The 22,079-nt window shown below is 54.2% G+C and overlaps 1 protein-coding gene and 1 pseudogene across 2 annotated transcripts in view; one reads left to right on the top strand and one right to left on the bottom strand.

Moving 5' to 3' along the window:
- The window catches only part of RAB11FIP5 (RAB11 family interacting protein 5), a 44,429-nt gene extending 37,374 nt beyond the window's left edge, over positions 1–7,055 (top strand). The window contains exons 5-6 of one of the 2 annotated variants that reach the window (XM_066548854.1): positions 3,128–3,299; positions 4,096–7,055. In XM_066548854.1, the coding sequence (XP_066404951.1) occupies positions 3,128–3,299; positions 4,096–4,305 (382 nt within the window). In that variant the 3' untranslated portion in view covers positions 4,306–7,055. Of the gene's footprint in view, positions 1–3,127; positions 3,300–4,092 lie in introns of both variants that reach the window. The other variant, XM_066548853.1, reaches the window with a different exon arrangement.
- A 3,732-nt stretch (positions 7,056–10,787) lies between these two features.
- LOC136555821 (splicing factor YJU2 pseudogene) lies at positions 10,788–11,726 on the bottom strand (annotated as a pseudogene).
- Between the last annotated feature and the right edge of the window lie 10,353 nt (positions 11,727–22,079).

The following is a 22,079-nucleotide window of genomic DNA, read 5'->3' as shown; positions in this document are numbered from 1 at the left end:
TGCTCCATGGAGAGCTGGCCCTTGGGTGCTGTGTGGTGCTCCAGGCACAGCAGCTGGGAGAGGGATTCTCCTCCATGGGAGACGGATTCCCTTGGATTCCTTCTCTGTGAGTGAGGAACATTTTGATGAGCATTTGAAGGCTCCCTTGGGGAGCTGCTGAGGAAAATGCCCCCGGTTTTTCCCTGTGCTCTGCAGTGACCTTGGGAGTGCCAGTGAAAGCTGGGACAGGGCAAGGCTGGCTCAGAGAGGGGGACAGGGCTTGGCCAGTGTCACCCTGAGATGTTTCACCTTGGCCTTAAGCTCCATCATAACTCAGATCCACTTGGGATGCAGTTCTGGATTAGGAGCCGGTGAGCAGCTGATTCCACGCTCCAGTTGATGTTCATGGACCAGGAGAGCAAACTGGTCCAGCTTCTTGGCAGGTCCACCAGACCTTCAGACCTGGTGTGAGGTGTGAAGCTCCCCTGGAGGACCTGGTGCCACCATGCCAGGACAAACCCAGCTCGAGGAATGTCTCCATCTCTTGGATCATCACAGGGTCACACGGAGCAGGCAGAGCCCTGCATGCACCACCCTCAGTGGGAAGCAGTAGGATAAAGAACTCTTTTCAAAAGCCCCTTTTCCAGCCCTGCAGCAGTGACTGTTCCCACTGGCCATGGGGCTGGCAGCTGCCTGTCACCAGCCCTGGGTGGGAATATCTCCCTGTTCCAAACACATCCCAGCATTCCCTCTGGCTTCCCAGGGCAGCTCAGTCCCAGGGAGGTTCCCAGCCACGCTCTGGATGTGGCCTCTGTGCAGGCTGTGGGGATGCACGAGGTGACAGTGACAGGCCATTTTGGTGGCTCCCCCAGCCCTCTCCTCACCCCTGTCCTGCAGTGTGCTGGTGCTTGTAGCTCCTGCTCAGGGTCTGGTCCCAGTGGGCAGTGCTGGAGCCCCGTGTGCAGAACAGCAGCTCCTGCAGCCCCTGGCACTGTCAGTGGCTCCCCCTCAGGGCTGTGGGATCCCTCTCCATCCTTTCCAGCTGCCCAGGACTGCTGGGCTCTGTCCTTGTGCTTGGACAGCTCTGCCAGGGGAGCAGAGAATCACAGAGTGTCCTGAGCTGGGAGAGACCCACCAGAGTCATCCATCCAACCCTGGCCCTGCTCAGGCACCCCAAAATCCCACCTGGGCATCCCTGGAGCTCTGTCCCAACTCTCCTGGAGCTCTGGTAGCCCTGGGGCTGTGCCCATTCCCTGGGCAGTGCCAGCACCCTCTGGGGATGAACCTTTCCTGACCTCCAGCCTGAGCTGCCCTGGCCCCGCTCCAGCATTCCCTGGTGCTGTCCCTGGGCACCAGAGAGAAGAGATCAGAGCTGCCCCTGTGCTGTCCCTTGGGAGGAGCTGATCCTTGGGCTTGTTGGAGCAGGTTGGTGGCTGCCAGTGCTGTTCCCTCCCAGCATAGGGACAGCAGGAGGCATCATCATGGTTGAAGAGGATTGAAGAGGATTTCCACATCCTTGGTATGTCCTGATCCCATCACCATGGCTGAGGCACCGCTGGGACACACAGCTGGTGGGGCTGTGAGAGGCTTTGCAGAGGTCCCAGGTGGAGGTTTGGGTGTTTCCATCCCAATGGAGGGAAGTTTGGGTGTTTCTATCCCCATGGATGGACTTTTGGATATTTCCTTCCTAGTGGATGGATGTTTGGATGTTTCCATCCCAGTGGATGGATATTTAGATCTTTCGACGTTTCCATCTCAAGGATGGATGTTTGGATGTTTCCATCCCAATGGATGGATATGTGGATGTTTCCATCCCAGTGGATGGATATGTGGATGTTTCCATCCCAGTGGATGGATATGTGGGTGTTTCTATCTCAAGGATGGATGTTTGGATGTTTCCATCCCAGTGGATGGAAGTTTGGATGTTTCCATCCCAATGGATGGATATGTGGATGTTTCCATCCCAGTGGATGGATATGTGGATGTTTCCATCCCAATGGATGGATATGTGGGTGTTTCTATCTCAAGGATGGATGTTTGGATGTTTCCATCCCAGTGGATGGAAGTTTGGATGTTTCCATCCCAATGGATGGATATTTGGATGTTTCCATCCCAGTGGATGGATATTTAGATCTTTGGATGTTTCTATCTCAAGGATGGATGTTTGGGTGTTTCCATCCCCGTGGATGTAGGTTTGGGTGTTTCCATCCCAATGGATGGATATTTGGATGTTTCCATCCCAGTGGATGGATATGTGGATGTTTCTATCTCAAGGATGGATGTTTGGGTGTTTCCTTCCCAGTGGATGGATATTTGGATGTTTCCATCCCAGTGGATGGAAGTTTGGATGTTTCCATCCCAATGGATGGATATTTGGATGTTTCCATCCCAGTGGATGGATATTTGGATGTTTCCATCCCAATGGGTGGATGTTTCCATCCCAATGGATGGACTTTTGGATGTTTCCATCCCAATGGACAGATATTTGGATGTTTCCATCCCAAGGATGGTGCACAGCTGTGCCTGCTCCTTGCAGGGAGGGAGCATCAGGTCACTTCTCTTTCCATCATGCTGAGAAGGAACTGGACTTTGTTCAAGCCCAGAAAGAACCTTTTGGGTGAAAAGTGAGGCCAAAATAAATGAAAATTGAGTTCCCCCTTAACTGGCTCCTCACCCTCCTTTTGGCCTCATGGAGAAGGACAATTCTGTGGTCTCTTTCAGGCAGGTGCCATTCAGCTCTTGGGCTGGAGCATCAGTGGTGACCCCAGAGTAATCTGGGGGTCCCTGGGCAGCAAAAAGCTGCTCTGGGCAGTGGGTGCAGCAGGCTCTGATCACACTGGAGCTGCATTTCAGCCCCTGGCAGCCGGGAGTTGTGACCCACAGCATTCCCAGTGAGGATGGGCAGTGCAGGTGTGGGCTCCAGGATCTCAGCCAAACACATGTGCTGGGGCTCCTTGTCTCCTGTGTGGGTGGGAGCAGCTCCAGGGGCTCTGCCCTGCCCTGCTGGCTCTCCTTGGATCAGGAGAGCTCTGGGTGCCACAGACAGGGGGATTCAGCTGTTCCTCAGGCTCCTGGGTGGTGCCATCCCTGTACAGCCCCGGGGACAGGGAGCACTGGGGTGCTGATTGTCCCCCCTTGTTGCCCACAGCCCCCACCCCGTGAAGCCCCTGAGTGCTGTGCAGGAGGGCTCCAGCGAGAGGAAGCAGCAGCACAGGGCCAGCCTGAGCAATGGCCCGGAGAGGCTGAAGACAGTGACCACGAGCAGCGTGCAGCCCCTGGCCCCGGCCTCCCAGCAGGACAAAAGCGACCCCAAGGTAAAGGTAGGAGGCTGTGCCACCCCTGCTCCAGGGGTGCTGCTCCAGGGCCTGCCAGGGCATGGGTGAGGGTCCAGCCCTTGGGCTGCTCTGCCCCCCATCTCCCATGGGCTCTGCACCTCCTCGCCCCATTGTTCTCCCATCACCTGCTTTGCTTTGGGGGTGGTGTTCTGCAGTGTGTGAGTGAATCTCTGCTTGTAGAAACATGGAATGGGTTGGGAGGGACTTTAAATCCCATCCAGTGCCACCCCTGCCATGGGCAGGGACACCTCCCATTGTCCCAGGCTGCTCCAAGCCCCAGTGTCCAACCTGGTCTCCACAAGGTGTGGAAGGTGGAAGGTTTAGTGGCTGCCTGCCTGATCCCCTGAAAGGTTCCTAATCCTGGCAGGGGGAAGGTCCTTCCTGGAGCTTTTCTGACCTGGATATACTCCAAACACTGCTGTGCTGGAGCAGCAAAGCACCCGTGGCACCTCTGAGGACACAGAGGGTGTTCTGAGAGTGACCCCTGCATCCCTTTATCCACTCCCACTCCGTTTGCCTCCCCAGTGTCACATGGAAAATGCTGCTGGGTTCACCTGATTGAAGGACAAGCACAACCCCGCAGGTCTCTGCACCCTGTGGGTGCTGCAGGGAGTTCAGCTGGTGCTTTATGAGCACACAAGGTCTCTGTGGGTCCCCTGCCTTTCCAGTTTGGGAAGACAGACATGGAAAGTCGGAGTGCTCTGTAACTGCATCCTGCAGACATTACCAGGAGCAGAGGTTTTAATGCCAGTCCCTGAATGTCCCTCTTGCTTCCCAGCAGGACCCTGGCCAGCTGGACCAGTCAGCCAAGTATTACCACCTGACCCACGACGAGCTGATCCAGCTGCTGCTGCAGAAGGAGGGCGAGCTGAGCAAGAAGGAGGAGCACATCCACGAGCTGGAGAACTACATTGACCAGCTGCTGGTGCGCATCATGGAGCAGTCCCCCACGCTGCTGCAGATCCCTCTGGGGGGAGGCCAGGCCCCCTGAGCCTGCCCAGGGCAGCAGCACCCAGCAGAGCTGTGCCCCCTGAGCCTGCGCAGGGCAGCAGCACCCAGCAGAGCTGTGCCCCAGTACCCACCACGCTACCAACACCCCCGCACTCCCTCCTCTCACCCAAGGCCTCCAGTGGCTTCTGTTCCCAGAGTAAGCAGGAAGGGTTGGCTGCTCCTTCCCAGCCCCAGCTTAGCCCAGCTCGGCTCCAGGGAGCTGTAGGGTGGTGGGCTGCCAGCACCCTATGGGGAGGAGCAGAGCCCTCCCCTCCAGGCAGGCGCCTCCCTGGGTTCCTGTCGCTGTGACCAAGTGCCACCTCCCGGGCACTCCTCCTGCCAGAGCTTTAAGTGACCCCTGGACATCTGAGAGCTGGAAACCATCTCCTCGTGACTTCATCCTGCTGCTGCTGCTCCTCTGCCCACACTCCTCCTCCTCCTCTCTCCCCTGAGGGTGGTGTCCTCTGGCTGATGTTGGGCTGGTGGGTGACACTGGGGACACTGAGACTCCCTGAGGCTCCCCCAGCACGTTCCTGACCAGAGCCTGTGGGATGCCCCTTCCCCTCCTGCCCCAGTTACCCCCAGTGAAGGGTGAAGAGCCAACTCCAGTTTGTGCCACTCCCTCAGCACACTTGTGGGAGATGCTCCACAAAGGGACAGCGCTGGGCCTGGTGGTGTCAGAGCCTGGCTGGGCCACGCTGGCTCTGTCACAGCACCAGTGCCAGGCTGACACTGCCTGGGGGCCTCATGGCTGGACTGGAAATATGGCAGAGGTGCTCCAGGAGTGCTGCAGGAGATCCTCTGCATGCCCCCACCCAGCAGAGGCTGCTGTGCCCTGGAGGGACCCAGGAGTGCAGAATCCATACTGAATTTCCACTCAGTATTCCCAGGAATGGCTGCTCACAGCTGCCCTGCCCTGGCCTGCCTCGTCTGTCCAGCACAACCAGAAAATGCCCCCAGAGCGAGGTCTGGGGGGTCTGACCCCTCTGCAGGGCCCCTGTGGGATCAGGCACCCCAAACCCTCCTGGCACAGCCCAGAATTCCCAAATCCTGGCAGGGCAGTGCCCAGCCTGCTCCCCTGATCACATCCACAGGCTGGGATGGGCTCTCCAGGGCAGTGCCCAGCCTGCTCCCCTGAGCACATCCACACTCTGGGATGGGCTCTCCAGGGCAGTGCCCAGCCTGCTCCCCTGAGCACATCCACACTGGGATGGGCTCTCCAGGGCAGTGCCCAGCCTGCTCCCCTGATCACATCCACACTGGAATGGGCTCTCCAGGGCAGTGCCCAGCCTCCTCTCCAGGGCAGTGCCCAGCCTCAGGGGCAGCTCTGTTCCCTGCTGTCCCCCGAGTGACCACCCAAAGGTGAAGTAGTGTGAGACCACGACTGTTTCCTTTGTTCCAGTTGTAAACTTGTCTGTTGCAATCTTCATCAAATTCAGTATATCATCTCTTTTGGCGTGCCAATTCCCCTTTTTGTTTCCAATTTTGAAGTAAAGTTATGTTTGAAGTAAAATTATGCAAAGTAAGCTGGCTAAGGCTGCAGGGACCCCCTTGAAGGCCTGAGGGGATTCCAGCCCATATTCAGTCTCCACAGACAAGGAACACTCCCTGGGGCAGCACTTTGGGATGGAGCGAGGATGAAGAAAGTGTAGGACTGGTGTAATTGCACCAGTTTGGAGGGGTATCATTTTTGTTAAATGGGGTTACATCTTTCCTATGGGTAGACCTGATAAGTTCAAGGTGGGTCAAGTCTTGGTTGGGAGGTTGATATTGAAGTTGGACACAATAATGAGCTTTGAAGGACCCCAACAGCTCTAACTCCTGGAATTTCTCTGGTGCTCAAGGCAGGGGGTCTTGCTCTGCCCATCCCAAGCATCTGCCAGATTGTGTTTCTTATCTGTATGTGGGTATCCATTTGCTGCTAAGGAACCCCTACCAGGCACATTGACAGAGGGTTGTCCACACTGTCCATGGACAGGCAGAGATTGTCCTGCTGTAAAATCTTGGCCAGTGTGACCCAGATGTTCTGGCTGGGCTGAGGGACAATCCATGCACCAGCTGATGGAAAGGTGAGGAGCATCCAAAATCCTGTCTGGAACAGCTGGGGATTCCCTGCCACTGGAGCCATGGTAGAATACCTGGGGATGAGTTGATCTGTGAGTTTGAAAAAATGGATTTTTAGACTTATATGACTTTAACAGCCTCTCATATCTTCCCATCTGATCCCCTCAGTTTTTACTGAGTAGAAAAGAGGAGGGAAAACAAGAGGGGTTAACAATGCAACAGACTAAAGAGGGGTAGCACTAAAACCAACCAAAGAGGGGTAACAGTGCAAAACAATGAGCAAATGAAACTCAACAGTCCTAATAATCTTCTGGAGCAGTGCAGAGTCATCTTCTGTGACCAACATCTGTGTTCACACTCTTTTTCCTTCTCTGCTCCACACCACCCGAGCTTGATGTCTTTGCTGTCTGTGAGGTTCAGGGGGAGTGTCTCTGGGTGCTGCATTTGGCACTTTGATACACAGCCTGACATTCCTGCCTGGAGTCCACCTTGGGCCAGATCCTGTAGACATGCCAGCATAGCCTCTACCCTAAGGAATTAATTTAAATGGGCTCAATATTTGTTTGGATTGGGGGTTTCTCTGTGAACTGGGATCTGTGCATATTGGAGAAGTGTCTGACAATGGGGGATTTGGCTCCATGAATGAATTATTAAGAAAATTGATGACATAAAGAGCCTTACATAATCTTCCTACATCCAGTAGTGTTTCAACTCCCCTGTGCTGCTGATCAAGGACGCTCTTGAGTGTGCAGTGAGCCCTCTATACAACAGATTGCCCTGTTGGTGAATGGGAATGCCACTGGTGTGTTTCACCCCCACATTGATCTGGGAACTGTTTGAAATTTTTGGAGATGTAAGCAGGACCATTATCTGCTTGGAGAATGCCTAGGGTGGAGAATGCTAGGAGAAAATGTTGGATGACATCTTTTGTCTTTTCTCCTGCATGGGCTGATACAAATACTGCCCCAGAGGACTTATCTATGGAATGAAGGCATTAAGGGCCAAAAGCAGCTCAGAGTTCTTGTTATACCATTTTCCTCTAGTCCCCATGGGGAAGCCTACATATTCAATATCTCCATTAGTCAGGTCTTGTGTTTGTGAATGAGTTTTTGTCTCCCAAAAGGTGCATAATGTGTGACATCTGTTTGCAAAAGCTGTAAACTTTCACGGCCTTGGGGGTTGACCCTGGCCCTCAGAGAGGACAAAGCAAACTCCTGGCAATTGGGGCAGGAGCCCACGATTGCTCTTGCCTGTTCTCTTGTGATTTTAAACATTCTGACAAGGGCTGGCACATTTTGGTGAAAAAACTGATGGCTCAATTTAGCCTGATTGAAAATATCTGCCCTCCAGCTGCCTTCTGTAGCTGGTCCTGGGAGGTCAGTGTGTGGCCTCACGTGCATGATGTGATATGGCTGCTCTCGCTGGGAGAGGAGGTATGTTCATTTTGAGAGCAGTTTTGAGAGAAATCTAGATTTGGCACTTCCTTTAACAAGGAATGTTCTGCTCTCTCAGCTATTCTAGCAACATAGGCCGAATCAGTGACTAAATTTTAAGGGTTGTTTGAATTTCTCAAAGGCTCTGACAACGGCTGCTAATTCTGTAGTTTGTGGGGATCCTTGAACAATCTGAACATCAGACTCCCATTCTTGAGTGTCAGGATTCTTCCACATCATAACTGACTTGTGGGATCCCCCTGAACCATCTGTAAATACAGGCTATGCCTTTAGAGGAGTTGTACTTTTTAATGAATTTGGGGCCAAATTAAAGCAAGCATTAAATAGTTTCTGCTTTGGTAGGTGGATGACGATTTGGCCTGGGTAGCTGTCCGAGCAAACTGGAGGTGTTCAGTGGTTTGGAGCAAAGGTTCTGGCCTGTTCAACGTCACTGGAAGATAGATGCCTGTAAATTCACACCCCACCAGGGTCCTGAGGTGAGCTCTGGCCTTTCTGATAAGCTGGGCCTAAGCTCCTGGGGTGTTGTGATGTCTTATTGGTCTGTGTGATTGAAACACCCACTCTGTGATTAGGAGCTGATCTCTCAGAGTGGGTCCCACTGGAAAATGGGCCCATGGAACTTGGGTGGTTTACCCAGGATGACAAATTGGAAAGGCAGGGTAGGATCAGCACTGTGGGCTTGTCTCTGGACAATGCTTCTGATACCTTCTGGATCACTTCATGGGCCTTTGGTGTGATGGTTCCTGGGGAGTCGAGGTCATCAGGGCCTCTCAGGAGGTTGAAAAGGGGTGCAAGGTCCTCAGTCATGATCCCTAGCAGTGAACAAACCCAGTTTATGGTCCCACATAGCTGATGAAGGTCCCTCAGGGTCCTTGGGTTGTCGTCATGGTGAGCTGCTGGGGCACATTGGTCCTTTTGCTGATCCAGAGTCCAAGGCAGGTCCATGGGCAGATGTGCTGAATCTTCTCAGTAGCAATTTCAAATCTGCTCCTTCAGTGGCTTGGATAGTCTGAGAACAGTCTCCAAATAGTAGTCAGTCTCAGTGCATACTGAAATATCATCCAGATGGTGAAAAATTATGGCATTGGGGAATTTTTCTTGGATGGGCAAGAGAATGCAAGCAACAAAGATTTGGCAGATGGCTCAGGAGTTTTTCATCCCTTGAGAAAGAACTTCCCATTGATACCTTTTTAGAGGGGCTTGTCTATTAACTGATGGCACAGAAAATACAAATCTTGGGGCATCTCTAGGAGAAGTGGGATATTTAAAAAACAATCCTTAATGTCAATGACCGCCAGTTTCCAATCTCAGGAACATTGAAGGTGAGGGCAGGCCAGGCTGTAACAATGACCTCGTTGACATTTCTGAGGTCTTGTAGAGCCTCCACTTGCCTTTGCCTGGTGTATGAATGACAAAGACAGAGGGGTTCCAAGGGCTGGTGGTGGTACTGTGTGGCCCTTAGATAGCTGCTCCTGCACTAGGGATTCGAGTGCCTTTGGTTTGACTTCTGCCAGAGGCCACTGTTCCACCCAAATGGGACCATCTGACTTCCATGTGAGTGGTGGTGGGGTGCTCTGCAGTGGCCCAGCTGGAAATGCTGTGGGTGTGAAGGCATTTCTGGTCTGGCTCCCCATTGTCTCTGCCCCACAGAATGACAGGTGCCTTTACCACAAAAGGTCTTCCTGTGGCAATTTGACCCTCAGGACCTTCAGTAAGGATTGACCTTTTACTCTGCAGAGATGTGGCAGCTGCTCCAATCCCAGAGATGATCCACAGGCTGGCTCCAGTTCCCAGCCCTGTGGCCACCTGGAGTGAGCAGTGATGGTGACATCTGACCTGGTGTGAGCCACACCTGGAATAGAAACTTTGGTACCTTTGTTAGACAAGGCACACTCTATAAGAGGTCTGTCTTGGCCTAGCATCTCTGCCCAAAAAACCATAGGATTTTCTGGCAAAACATCAGCCCAGGTGGGTACAAGAAAATCTTGGGTATAGGTGTGCCCAAAGTCAAACACCAGGGTGGGTCTGTACATATTACAGTCACAGTGATCTCATCCATTGACCCCACAGTCTGGACTTCAGGAAGCACACGTAACTCATTAACAGTGTCTCCTATGATTAAAACACCCTCTGGCCCATCAGGAGGTCCAGGTTTACCAGCGGGAATTCAGCAGATCACGTCATCCTCAAATTCAACAGAAAGGGCTCTCACCAGCGTTCCCTGCCTGAACGTGTTGGTAGGACTGGGAGAGTCAGCACCTTCCTCATAGTCAGTGTCATCATAGATGGTTTCTCTGTGCCTCAATGCTCCGAGGTTGTGGGAAAAGAGGGATGAAACAGCTCAAAAGAAAGATCTCGCTGGAGTTTCACTGAGTCAACAGCCCTTGAGGTCTTGAGGGTAGTCAGTTGACCGCTAAGAAATTCCCCAGAAAATTGGGCTTTTTTCCCTTGGGGAACTGGAGCACTTGGCTGCAGCTTAAAATCCAGTGGCTGGCCAGTGGAGATGCTTCAAAGGGCTAACAAGAAGCCCCACAGTCAGGGCACCAGTTTGTAGCAGCATGGGGTTTAGATGGTGGAAGCTGCAAGCTGCTACCTGATTCCCAAGAAATATCTCCTGTGGAAAAGCTGCTTGGGTAGGAATTCAAGCAGGGCAGTCAAGTCCTTTTTTTTTTGTGTGTGTGTGTTGTTGGGTTTGGGTTTTTTTTGGATTTTTTTGGGGTTTTTTGGTGGTTTTTTGGGTTTTTTTCTGCCAGATCCCATTTATCCTAGAGTTGTGGCTGCTGGAACCCAGCAAGCACAGAGCAGCAGGGAGGGGTTTGTCCATGAGCTCCTGGAGACATCTAGGGGGGCTAGTGGTGGCAGGACAGCCCTGTCCCTGCACCGAGGGGCTGGAGGAGCCCCCAGTCTGTACAAAGGTGGGATCTGCTCCGTGTGGGGACAGCCCCATCCCTGCTCCTCTGTTCCCTCAGTCGCTGTCCGAGTAGGCTCCCAGCAAACCCAGCAAGGACGTGGCTGCCGGTGGTGCTGGAAGGGAGCTGGTGCTGGCTGTGATGCCGCGGGTTCCCATCCCCTTTTCCAGGGCAGAATGTGCTTTCTCCTTCCTGCGGGCCACCAGCCCGGCCAGCTGGGCCCTGGTGCTGAGCTTGCCCACGCTGCACTCCCAGCTTTCCATCCTCAGCCTCCTCCTCTGGGGATCCTCCTGTGGGATGTCCATGGGTTTTGTTTGAGTTGTGGGATTTGGACAGCGTTTTGCTGGTTCCTCATCGGAGTCAGAATCCACCAGGAGCCGGCGGCTCTGGGCCTGTTCCAACATGGCCTTCATCTCCTGCTCATCCTCCTCCTGCTCCTTGCGCCTCTGCTTCTCCTCCACCTCCTTGTGCTGCTGCAGCATGGCCTCAAAATCCACGTTGGCCTGGCGCTGGTTGAGCTCCTTCAGCTCCTGCAGATTCTCCAGGATCTCCATCTCCAGCTTGGAGTCCTTGGTTCGGTTCTCCAGGACCTTCATGGGATTGTTGAGCTCCTCCTCTTCCCTCTCCTTCTGCATCCTCTTCTCCTCCTCCTCCAGGAGCTTCTGTGCCTGGAAGTTCCTGGTGGCACCATGCTCCATGGCGTAATCTGTGTTCTGGGGGTCTGTCTTGAAGGTGATCCCAGCCAGGCAGCGCGGGCACTTGATGTAGAAGCGGAAGATGGGCAGCCCCAGGTAGGACTCGTTCTGCACCGTCTCCTTGCGGGCGTTGAACTTCTTGCCCTTGTAGATGTACTCCCCATACGTCCTGCACCTCATGTTGAAGGGGGCCATGAGCCTCACCACGTACTGCCGCTCCTTTGGGAGCCTCAGCTTGGGGATCTTGGTGGGGTCGAAGTCTGGGGGGTAATATTTGTTCAGCACTTTCCGTTCCGACATGGCCGCAGCTTCTGCTCCCCAGAGCTGTCCCCGCGCCGCTCACCCCGCGTTGGGCACCACCCTGGAGCAGAGTGGGGTTCAGATGGTGTGGAAGTTGCTGCTAATTCCCAAGAAGGCTCTTGTCTTGGTTTGAAAAGCCAGCTGTCTGATCAGGAAGGCAGGAGCCTCCCCTGAAATTGGAAAATGGAAAGAAGGGTGGTTCTGCTGGAGCAGGGATCTTCTGCAGGGATCCTGCACAAGGGGGGAGTTTTCCTCTGCAGCTCCAGGGCTGCTGGAGATGGGCCTGGGCTCCCTCTGGGAATGCAGTGGGCAAAGGATGCTGTGGTGTTCCAAATCTCAGATTATATGCAGGTAGGAATGCTTGGCTCCTCCCCATCTCCCAGTGGGATGATAGAATTTTATCAGTGTGACTCAATGGCCCATTGGCAGAAGATAATTAGTAATTAATGGCCCATTAACAGAGGATATTTCCCAGAGGGAGGATTGGTTGTGGAAGAGATAAACTGCTCAATTAACAGAAGATAGCTGCCACACCTCCAACAGATGGGAACAGAACACACAACTAAATCTTTCAACCTAAGACACATCCCATGTGGAAAAGCTGCTTGGGTAGGAATTCAGGCAAAGCAGTCAAGTCCACACACCGCACTCACCACGGCTAGCTCAGCTCACTGGGGCAAGAAGGGCCTTTTGTAGGATAAATTCCAGCGAGGTTTATTCCAGCAGGCTGAAGGGAAATCAGGGACAAAGAGCAGACCATGTGCTCTGCATGATCAGGTATGGGTCAGCAGGCAGTGCTGAGGGCACAGGGGTGGCACTGTGCCCTTTGTCCTGCCCTACAGGGAAAACAGGACAGGCACCAGGGGTACCACAGCCAGCGAGGAGACAGGGAAAGGAGAAACCTTGAGAATTTGGGACAAATGGGGAAGGAAGCTGGGAGGATCAGTGTTGGGAGGCTCCATGGGGAAGTCTTCTCTTTCAGCCTAGGCGGGGAAATGTCTGTGGTAGATCTTTCCATGCTGAAGCCTGGAGCTTTCAAAGGATTCCCCACCTGATTTACCTGGCTGAACTGGAGCTACAGTGGAAGGGGATAGGAAGGATGTTGTTCCCTCCCTCATCCTGCCAGGATTTTGGCTGTAGGAGGTGGCTGTGCAGGCAGAGGGGCAGCTGGAGTGGGATTTCACCATGAAAGGCATCTTCTCCCTCTTCTCTACCTCCCAAAGTCACTGTGCTCTTTTAAAACCTCCCTGCTCTTCTCTTTACTTGCTTCAGTATAGACCATGCCTTTGAAGAATGGTGCCTTTTGCCACAGGCCAGTAGCAGTTTCCTACCCCAAAGAGGCTCTGCAACCCAATTCTCCATCCCACACAACCTGCCTGGGGCTGGTTCCTCCTCTGTTTTCCTTCTCACCCAAGCAAAGGGAGTTAATTGTCACCCGGGGACAGCAGAGCCTCCCCACCCCCTGTGCAGGTGCCCTGGCTCCTCCAGGAGTTGTGCACAGCAGCTCAGGAGAGCTGGGAGCAGAGATCAGGAGCTGACACAGCAGGAAGGGCAGGCTGAGTATTCCAAGCTAAAATGCAGCTGGAGACAGAAGTGGCTCAGGAGGAAAGGAGCTCTGTCCTGTCCAAGCCTTGCACCCCTGCTCGAGGAGGAGGAGGAGGAGGAGGAGGAGGAGGAGGAGAAGGAGGAGGATGTGTTCCCTGGGAGAACAGCAGCCATGAACCTCCCACTCCTTCCTGATTCTCCCCTCCTGGGAAACACCTGAGGTTTGCACTGCTCCAGCTGCTCCTGCTGCGTTCCTGCTCCTCCTCCCTCTGCGTGTCTGGGCTGGGATGGGGGTGTCCAAGGCAAGTGTTTCTCCCGTTTCAGAAGGTGCCAGGAACCTCTGTGCCTGTAGGGTCAGATCCCGTGCCCTGGCAGCCCGAGCCTTCTCTGGGTGCCCAGCTGTGCCCAGCTGTGCCCCTGGGAGCAGTCAGGGAGGAGCTGTGGGCACTGGGAACGCAGCCCTGGGGGTGCAGCAGTACTGGGCAAAGGGAGAGGAATTCCTCAGTGGGCATTAACGGGGCAGCTGCAGGGCCAACATCTTCCACGGGGCTCCCAGCCTCACAAAGATCCTGCTCTTGGCCCTGTGCCCCTGCAGGGACGGCTCTTGGTGCTCCCCACACAAGTGCCAGTGTTTGCATGGATCCCACAGCCCTCCCTCCCACCTCTCCCTCCCCTCAGTCGTGTCTCACCGCCTCCCTCAGCCCCCTCTGCCTTAGTCAGCTCTGCCTTGTTTTGCTCCAAAAGCCTGAACGTTTTGCACTTGAATATAAAAAGTGACTCTCAGAGCTCAGCAGGCTGTACCAGGTGTGCAGCCCTGCATCAATAGGTGCTTCCATATCTCCTGTTTGCAGCAATACCTGTTCTGTTCTAGCAATACCTGTTCTGTTCCCCATCTCCTGTTCCCAGCAATACCTGTTCTGTTCCCAGCAATACCTGTTCTGTTCTAGCAATACCTGTTCTGTTCTAGCAATACCTGTTCTGTTCCCCATTTCCTGTTCCCAGCAATACCTGTTCTGTTCTACCAATACCTGTTCTGTTCTAGCAATACCTGTTCTGTTCCCAGCAATTCCTGTTCTGTTCCCCCATCTCCTGTTCCCAGCAATACCTGTTCCTTCTTTTCCTGCCTTTCCAGCAATGGGTGCTTTGCCATCTCCTGCCTTTCCAGCAACACCTGTTCCCTCCTCTCCTGCCTTTCCAGCAATTCTTGTTCTATTCCCTCATCTCCTGTTTCCAGAAATCCCTCATCTCTTGCCTTTCCAGCAATGGGTGCTTCCACACCTCCTGTCTTTCTAGCAATACCTGTTCTGTTCCCTCACCTCCTGCCTTTCCAGCAATGGGTGCTTCCATAGCTCCCATTTCCAAGCAATATCTGCTCTTTCCATCTCCTGCCTCTTCAGCAATACCTGTTCCCTCACCTCCAGCCTTTCCAGCAATTCCTGTTCTATTCCTTCATCTCCTGCCTTTCCATCAATGGGTGCTTCCACACCTCTTGCCTTTCTAACAATACCTGTTCTGTTTCCTCATCTCCTTCCCTTCCAGCAATGGGTGTTTCCATATCTCCTGCCTTTCCAGCAATACCTGCTCCTTCAATCCCCTGCCTTTCCAAGAACATGTGTTCCCTCATCTCCTGCCTTTCCAGCAATTCTTGTTCTACTCCCTCATCTCCTGTTTCCAGAAATCCCTCGCCTCCTGCCTTTCCAGCAATGGGTGCTTCCATAGCTCCCATTTCCAAGCAATATCCTTTCCTTCCATCTCCTGCCTTTCCAGCAATTCTTGTTCTATTCCTTCATCTCCTGTTTCCAGCAATACCTGTTCCCTCACCTCCTGCCTTTCCAGCAATGGGTGCTTCCACACCTCTTGCCTTTCCAGCAATACCTGTTCTGTTCCCTCCTCTCCTGCCCTTGTAGTAATGGGTGTTTCCATATCTCCTGCCTTTCCAGCAATACCTGTTCCCTCACCTCCTGCCTTTCCATCAATGGCTGCTTCCACACTTCTTGCCTTTCTAGCAATACCTGTTCTGTTCCTTCATCTTCTGCCTTTCCAGCAATGGGTGCTTCCATAGCTCCCATTTCCAAGCAATATGTGCTCTTTCTATCTCCTGTTTCCAGCAATACCTGTTCCCTCCTCTCCTGCCTTTCCAGCAATAGGTGCTTCCACACTTCCTTTCCAGCAATTCCTGTTCTATTCCCTCATCTCCTGTTTCCAGCAATACCTGTTCCTCCTCTCCTGCCTTTCCAGCAATGGGTGCTTCCACACTTCCTGCCTTTCCAGCAATACCTGTTCTGTTCCCCCATCTCCAGCCTTTCCAGCAATACCTGTTCCCTCATCTCCATCCTTTCCAGGAATACCTGCTCCTTCCATCTCCATCCTTTCCAGGAATACCTGCTCCTTCCATCTCCATCCTTTCCAGCAGTCCCTGCTCCTTCCATCTCCATCCTTTCCAGGAATACCTGCTCCTTCCATCTCCATCCTTTCCAGCAGTGCCTGCTCCTTCCATCTCCATCCTTTCCAGCAGTCCCTGCTCCTTCCATCTCCATCCTTTCCAGCAGTGCCTGCTCCTTCCATCTCCATCCTTTCCAGCAGTCCCTGCTCCTTCCATCTCCATCCTTTCCAGGAATACCTGCTCCTTCCATCTCCATCCTTTCCAGCAATCCCTGCTCCTTCCATCTCCATCCTTTCCAGGAATACCTGCTCCTTCCATCTCCAGCCTTTCCAGCAATCCCTGCTCCTTCCATCTCCATCCTTTCCAGGAATACCTGCTCCTTCCATCTCCATCCTTTCCAGGAATACCTGCTCCTTCCATCTCCATCCTTTCCAGCAGTCCCTGCTCCTTCCATCTCCATCCTTTCCAGGAATACCTGCTCCTTCCATCTCCATCCTTTCCAGCAATCCCTGCTCCTTCCATCTCCATCCTTTCCAGGAATACCTGCTCCTTCCATCTCCATCCTTTCCAGCAATCCCTGCTCCTTCCATCTCCATCCTTTCCAGGAATACCTGCTCCTTCCATCTCCATCCTTTCCAGGAATACCTGCTCCTTCCATCTCCATCCTTTCCAGCAGTCCCTGCTCCTTCCATCTCCATCCTTTCCAGGAATACCTGCTCCTTCCATCTCCATCCTTTCCAGCAGTGCCTGCTCCTTCCATCTCCATCCTTTCCAGCAATCCCTGCTCCTTCCATCTCCATCCTTTCCAGGAATACCTGCTCCTTCCATCTCCAGCCTTTCCAGGAATACCTGCTCCTTCCATCTCCATCCTTTCCAGGAATACCTGCTCCTTCCATCTCCAGCCTTTCCAGGAATACCTGCTCCTTCCATCTCCAGCCTTTCCAGCAGTCCCTGCTCCTTCCATCTCCATCCTTTCCAGCAGTCCCTGCTCCTTCCATGTCCCATTTGCAGCGATCCCTGCCCCTCCCAGCTGCAGGAGCCCAGGTGTGCAGGGCTCCCTGGGTGCTGCAGGAGTGTGGAGCAGTGATGGATGCTCTGTCTGTCCCCCAGTGTTCAGCAGGTCCCACCCTGTGCTTGGGAAAGCTCCTACAGATGCTCCTGTCTCTGTTCTCTGTTTCCCCACCCCTCTGGGCTGAAGATTTGGGGTTCCCCCCTCAGCACACAGATTTTGTTCTGTGCACAAGAGCAGCCCAGCAGCACTGCAGGGGGGTCTGTGGTGCTGGTGCTGAACCTCCACCTTCCCAAGGAATGGTTCTGAGGGCATAAATGCTTCCCCAGAGAGGGAGGGGACGAGGAAGAGACCTGGGGAAATGTTCTCAAGTTGCCCATCTGGGATTAATCTCTGTGTTCAGTGACTGAATCTCCTATTTAGTGATTTATTTGGGGTCCCAGGGGCAGGAGCAGTGTTCCTGCTCCGGGTCCCTGAGCTCTGTCCCTCTGTGCTGAGCCCAGCACGCCCCAGGCTGTTCTGGGCCAGCAGCAGCCTCTCCCTGTTCTGTTTCAAACCCAGCCATAACAGCCCCTGTGGTTTTGCCTTTCTCCTGGAGTTTGTTTTTGCACTCTGGAGCTGTTGCAGGAGGCTGCAGCAGGGTGCTGTGCTCTGCCTTGCTGCCAGCCCTCAGCTGGGCTTTGCTTCTCCAGAGCTGTGGCCAATTTCCCCTTGCCTGGTCCTCCTGGCCACGTGTGGGCCAGGAGAGCCACCAAGGCTTGTCCTCAAACTGGAACAGACCTGAGGGATGTGCATTCTCCAGTGTGATGTAGACTCAGCCTTGTCTGGGAGGGAGCCCAAATTTGGGGTAAAAATCCTGGAAAAGCATCCCCAGGTGGGAGAAGTGTTGGGGTTTGGAGTTGTTGGCTTCCCTCTCTTCACGTCTGCAGGAAGTGGGTTCTGTGTGTCTCATGTTTTAAGAGTTGCAACTAATGTTTATAAAGAGCTTGTTATTTACGTTTTAAGCACTTTAAAAAAAAATAAAAGTTGTTCAAGCTGTTCCTAGACACTTCTGATTCATTGACAACAGCGTCTGTGCTGACGGCGCCTGGACACCGAGTGACATTTCTGTTTGTCTGCTGCACGAGGAGGAGGAGGAGGAGGAGGAGGAGGAGGGTGTCCAACTCCTCCAGCAGCTTTTCCACCTGTCCTGACAGTCCCTGAGTGCTGTGCAGTGGGAATGCTGCAGGAACCTCGAGTTACAGCCCAAATCCTGCTCCTGGCCCAGGTGTGGGGCACCTGAGGGGTTTGGGACCCTTTGGGGTTGGTGTGGGTACCCTGAGCACCCAGGGAAAGGGAAGGGAAAAGGGGGAAGGGAAGGGAAGGGAAGGGAAGGGAAGGGAAGGGAAGGGAAGGGAAGGGAAGGGAAGGGAAGGGAAGGGAAGGGAAGGGAAGGGAAGGGAAGGGAAGGGAAGGGAAGGGAAGGGAAGGGAAGGGAAGGGAAGGGAAGGGAAGGGAAGGGAAGGGAAGGGAAGGGAAGGGGAAAGGAAAGGGGAAAGGAAAGGGGAAAGGAAAGGGGAAAGGAAAGGAAAAAGGAAGGGGAAAAGGAAAGGAAAGGGGAAAAGGGAAAAAAAGGGGGAAAAGGGGAAAAAGGAAAGGGCCTGGCTCCATGGGTGCTCCTGGGAGCTCTGCTGTCCCAGACTCCTCCCCAGCTCCGTTCCCCCACCTTGCCCCACTCAGCCCTTTTCCTTCCCAGCTCCTTTCTCCACCCAAGCCTTTCCCCTGAAGAACATGAGCTGCCCTCAGCCCCCAGAAATGACCCCGCTGCTCCCCCAGAGCGGCTCCCTTGGCTCTAACCTGGTTTATTTTCCCTGCAGCTGCAGGGATGGAGCCCCTGGGGAGCTGGGCATGGCTGGGGGGCTCAGCAGGGAAATGCTGGGGCTGAGCTGGGAGCCAGTGAAAGGGGATCCAGCCTGGGACAGTGCCTGGAGTTGGGCAAAGCAAGGATTTAATCCCAAATTCCTGCCTGGAGCACAGAGCAATCCCAGCCCTGCAGGAGGAGGGAGCCTGGCTGCTGCTCCAGGCTCCAGCTCTGCCGCCCAAAGCTTTCTCCAGATCTGCCTTCCCAAGGAATGTTCCTGTGCCCTTGTCCCAGCTGTCCCCTCTGGGCACCCCAAAACTCCCTCGTGGGTGGGGGGACCCTGGATGGGCACCAGGTACCCCCCAAAGCTGCTCTCACTCCCCTCCTCAGCTGGGCAGGGAGAGAAAACTCCACAAAAATCCCATTTGGGGATGGGGGCAGGGAGAGATCCCTCAGAACTCACCAGAGATGGAGGCACAAGAGATGGAGGAAATCAGGTGAATTTATTAATTTCATTTATTGCCAATCCAACCACAGCAGGGCAGTGAGAAATAAACCCAAATTTTAAATCCCTTTCCCCCCACCCCTCCTTCCTTCTCAGGCTCAGTTTCCCTCCTGCTTCTCTCCCTCCTCCTTCCCAGTGCTGCAGGGGGACAGGGAATGGGGCTGTGCTCAGTCCCTCCCACATTGTCCCTGTGCTCCTTCCTCCTCCTCCTCCTCCTCACACTGCCCCTGCTCCAGTGTGGGCTTCCCTTGGGCTCACAGCTCCTTCAGGGGCTCCTTGTGGGGTCAAACCTCCTTCAGGGGCTTCCCTTGGGGCCACAGCTCCTTCAGGGCTTCTTATGGGGCCAAACCTCCTTCTGGGGCTTCTCTTGGGGTTCAGTTTCCTTCAGGGGCTTCCCATAGGGTCACAGCTCCTCCAGGAGCTTCTTATGGGGTCACAGCTCCTTCAGAGATTTCTTATGGGGTCACAGCTCCTTCATGGGCTTCCCTTGGGGTCAGAGCTCCAGGATCTCCTCAGTGGAGCACATCCCCCCCCCCCCCCCCAAAAATCCCATTTCTGGATCAGCTCACCCCATGGGTTTGGGTTATTCCCCGTGTCTGGATCAGCTCACCCCATGGGTTTGGGTTATTCCCCATTTCTGGATCAGCTCACCCCATGGATTTGGGTTATTCCCCGTTTCTGGATCAGCTCACCCCATGGATTTGGGTTATTCCCCGTGTCTGGATGAGCTCACCCCATGGGTTTGGGTTATTCCCCGTGTCTGGATCAGCTCACCCCATGGATTTGGGTTATTCCCCGTGTCTGGATGAGCTCACCCCATGGATTTGGGTTATTCCCTGTTTCTGGATGAGCTCACCCCATGGATTTGGGTTATTCCCCGTGTCTGGATGAGCTCACCCCATGGATTTGGGTTATTCCCTGTTTCTGGATGAGCTCACCCCATGGATTTGGGTTATTCCCCGTGTCTGGATGAGCTCACCCCATGGATTTGGGTTATTCCCTGTTTCTGGATGAGCTCACCCCATGGCTGTGGGGTTATTTCCCCCCCAAAAACCCCAAATTGTAACAAACCCTTGTTTTTGGTGGGGGAGCTCCCCCTCCTCCCAGGCAGGGAAGCACAAGTTGCCAGCCTGGATGGATCTGGTGGGATTGAATCAGCCAAGGAATTGATATTCTGCTGGGATGGCACCAAAATGTGATAGTCTTCTGTCACTCCACATGGGCTGGGGATAAACAGATTCTCTCCCCTCTGCTGTCAGCAAACACGGCTGTGGCAGCAGCAGCAGCTCCTGGCGAGGGGAAAGGGGGAAAGGGGGGGAAAGGGGGGGAAAGGGGGTTTGGGGCAGCTCATCCTCACCCAGATCTGGGATTTGGGGCAGCCTGATCCTCACACAGAGCCTGGGATGGGTTTGGGGCAGCTCCATCCTGGGATGGGCCTTGGGGATGGATTTGGGGCAGCCTCCATCCCCACATGAATCTGGGATTTGGGGCAGCCTGATCCTCACACAGAGCCTGGGATGGATTTGGGACAGCTCCATCCTCATACAGATCCCAGGATGAGCCTTTGGGATGGATTTGGGACAGCTCCATCCTCACAGAGAGCTCTGGGGACAAGTTAGGGGCAGCCTCCATCCCCACACAGATCTGGGATGGATTTGGGGCACAGGGAGCCCTCCCAGCTTTGGCAGGTCTGGGTTGGATTTATGGCTTTGGTTTCCTTGGGAGAGGAGCTGGGGGAGAGAGGGAGCCTGGGGGGGCTGGGGTTGGGGCCAGGACTGGGTTTGGGATCAGGGCTGGGTTTGGGGTCAGGGCTGGGTTTGGGGTCAGGGCTGAGTGAGTTTGGGGTCAGGGCTGGGTTTGGGGTCAGGGCTGAGTGAGTTTGGGGTCAGGGCTGGGTTTGGGGTCAGGGCTGAGTGAGTTTGGGGTCAGGGCTGGGTTTGGGGTCAGGGCTGGGTTTGGGATCAGGGCTGGGGTTGGGGTCAGGGCTGAGTGAGTTTGGGGTCAGGGCTGGGTTTGGGGTCAGGGCTGGGTTTGGGATCAGGGCTGGGGTTGGGGTCAGGGCTGAGTGAGTTTGGGGTCAGGGCTGAGTGAGTTTGGGGTCAGGGCTGGGTTTGGGATCAGGGCTGGGGTTGGGGTCAGGGCTGGGGTTGGGGTCAGGGCTGAGGGAATCTGGGGCCAGGGCTGACCCCACAGCTCCAGGGCTGTTCCTGCAGGGCTCTGGGGACAGCTCAGAGCCTCCAGCAGCAAACCCCAAACCCCAGGGATGGCAGGGCTGGGTGGGAGCAGGGTCCTGCTCCTCATGCCCTGTCTCTGTCCCTGTCCCTGTCCCTGTCCCCAGGCACACGGAGCTGCCACCCCAGGCAACCAAAGCTCTGTTTTAGCAGCAGCTCCGAGGAAAAGCAAACAGAAATGACAAAAGAAATGACAAAATGCCATTTTCCTGCCCTTTTCTGCTCCCCTTTTCACCCCTCAGAACCCCTTGTCCACCCCTTCCCCCTGGAGCTGCAGATTTGGGGTTCACTGAAGGGGATCAGTGCTGAGTTAGCCCAAAATCAGAAACTGCTTTTGTAGGAGGGAAAGAAAGAGGAAAATGGGAAATTATGTGCTCTGCAGCCACGGGGCACAGCAGCAGAAATTCCACAGCAAAACGGGACATCCACACTTTCCCTGGGTGGCAAAAATATGGGATTTTTTTGTTTCAGGGCATTCCCACTTTCCCTGAGTGGCAAAAATACGGAATTTTTTGTTTCAGGTGCATTTTTTAGTTCCTCCTTCGCTGGAAATCCTGCCCCTGGATTTCCAGCCCTGCCCTGCCTCCCTCCTTCTCCAGCTGCATTCCCTCTATTTGCTGTCCCTGTGCTCTCCTGGGGATTGATCCTAATCCTCCCAACAATTTCCCGGCGTGTGAAGGTGCAGACATTTCTTATCCCACTAATCTGGGCCAGACAATTCCGCGAACGGCTCCGGGTGCCCCCGACCTTGGCGTTATCAGCCCGGATCGTTATCAGTTTAGGTCGTTATCACTCAGATCTTTATCAGCTCAGGTCGTCATCAGCCCGCATCCTCATGTG

Source organism: Molothrus aeneus, chromosome 4 (genome assembly GCF_037042795.1).
Source record: "Molothrus aeneus isolate 106 chromosome 4, BPBGC_Maene_1.0, whole genome shotgun sequence".
In the NCBI taxonomy this organism is placed as follows: Eukaryota; Metazoa; Chordata; class Aves; order Passeriformes; family Icteridae; genus Molothrus; species Molothrus aeneus.
This window is presented reverse-complemented; position numbering and strand designations above follow the sequence as displayed.